The 708-nt window shown below is 62.0% G+C and overlaps 1 protein-coding gene across 1 annotated transcript in view; it reads right to left on the bottom strand.

Moving 5' to 3' along the window:
- Nucleotides 1–5: 5 nt before the first annotated feature.
- LOC104983839 (dolichyl-diphosphooligosaccharide--protein glycosyltransferase subunit 1-like) overlaps nucleotides 6–708 on the bottom strand; it is a gene marked incomplete at its 3' end in the record, with an annotated part of 12,854 nt that continues 12,151 nt past the window's right edge. Inside the window, exon 7 of the mRNA XM_010833369.1 lies at nucleotides 6–417. Within this exon, the coding sequence (XP_010831671.1) occupies nucleotides 6–417 (412 nt within the window). The remainder of the gene's footprint in view (nucleotides 418–708) is intronic.

The raw sequence follows: 708 nt of genomic DNA, 5'->3' as shown, positions 1-708 counted from the left end.
AGTTTCTCGTTCTCGATGTATGTGTCTTTCTTGAGCTTGCCGGCCACCAGCCGCTCGGCCTCCACCGCCGCCTTCAGGACCAGCTCCTTGACCTGCGCGTCCAGTCTCTGCATTTCGCTCACCTGGCCGAGGCAAGAGCAGGGCAGGGTCAAGTGTGTCCCTGCACCACCTCCCAAGACAGGGACGCTGGGGGGAGAGGCCAGCTTCACCCCTACAAGCCCTGTTCCTTCAGTCTCTGGCCCTGGGGCCGTGGAGAGTGTGAGCATCAAGTGTGACAACACGTGAGCCCCCTGCACGGTGCTGGGCACACGCAGGCACTCGGGGAACATCCGTTCTCTTCCCTCCCACTGCCAGGAGGGAAGTCCCACTGGGCCAGGGACTGTCAGGCAAAGGACGGACAGCAGGGCAGGCAACGTGCGTTACCACTGACTGGGCATCAAGCTGAGGCCTTTAACAGCCACATTCGTCCAACACTTAGCGAGTATCTATGAGCCACGGTGCCAGGCACGCGTCTACGCTCTGGAAAACAGCAGACGCGACAGACAGGCACCCCGCCCGTGGAAGCTGACAGACAGCACCCACCTGAGGATGTATATGACTGATGGGTCAGAAAGGGCAGGTGCGCGTGCGAGAGCAGCGCAGGGCGACAGGAGGGGCAGTGGTCGGGGGCTCTCAGCCTCACCCCTGGGCTTCCCACACTTCACACAC

This window comes from Bison bison, unplaced genomic scaffold (assembly GCF_000754665.1).
Source record: "Bison bison bison isolate TAMUID 2011002044 unplaced genomic scaffold, Bison_UMD1.0 scf7180017863445, whole genome shotgun sequence".
NCBI classification, from domain to species: domain Eukaryota; kingdom Metazoa; phylum Chordata; class Mammalia; order Artiodactyla; family Bovidae; genus Bison; species Bison bison.
The sequence above is the reverse complement of the archived record's forward strand: the minus strand, read 5'-3'. Positions and strand labels throughout refer to the sequence as shown.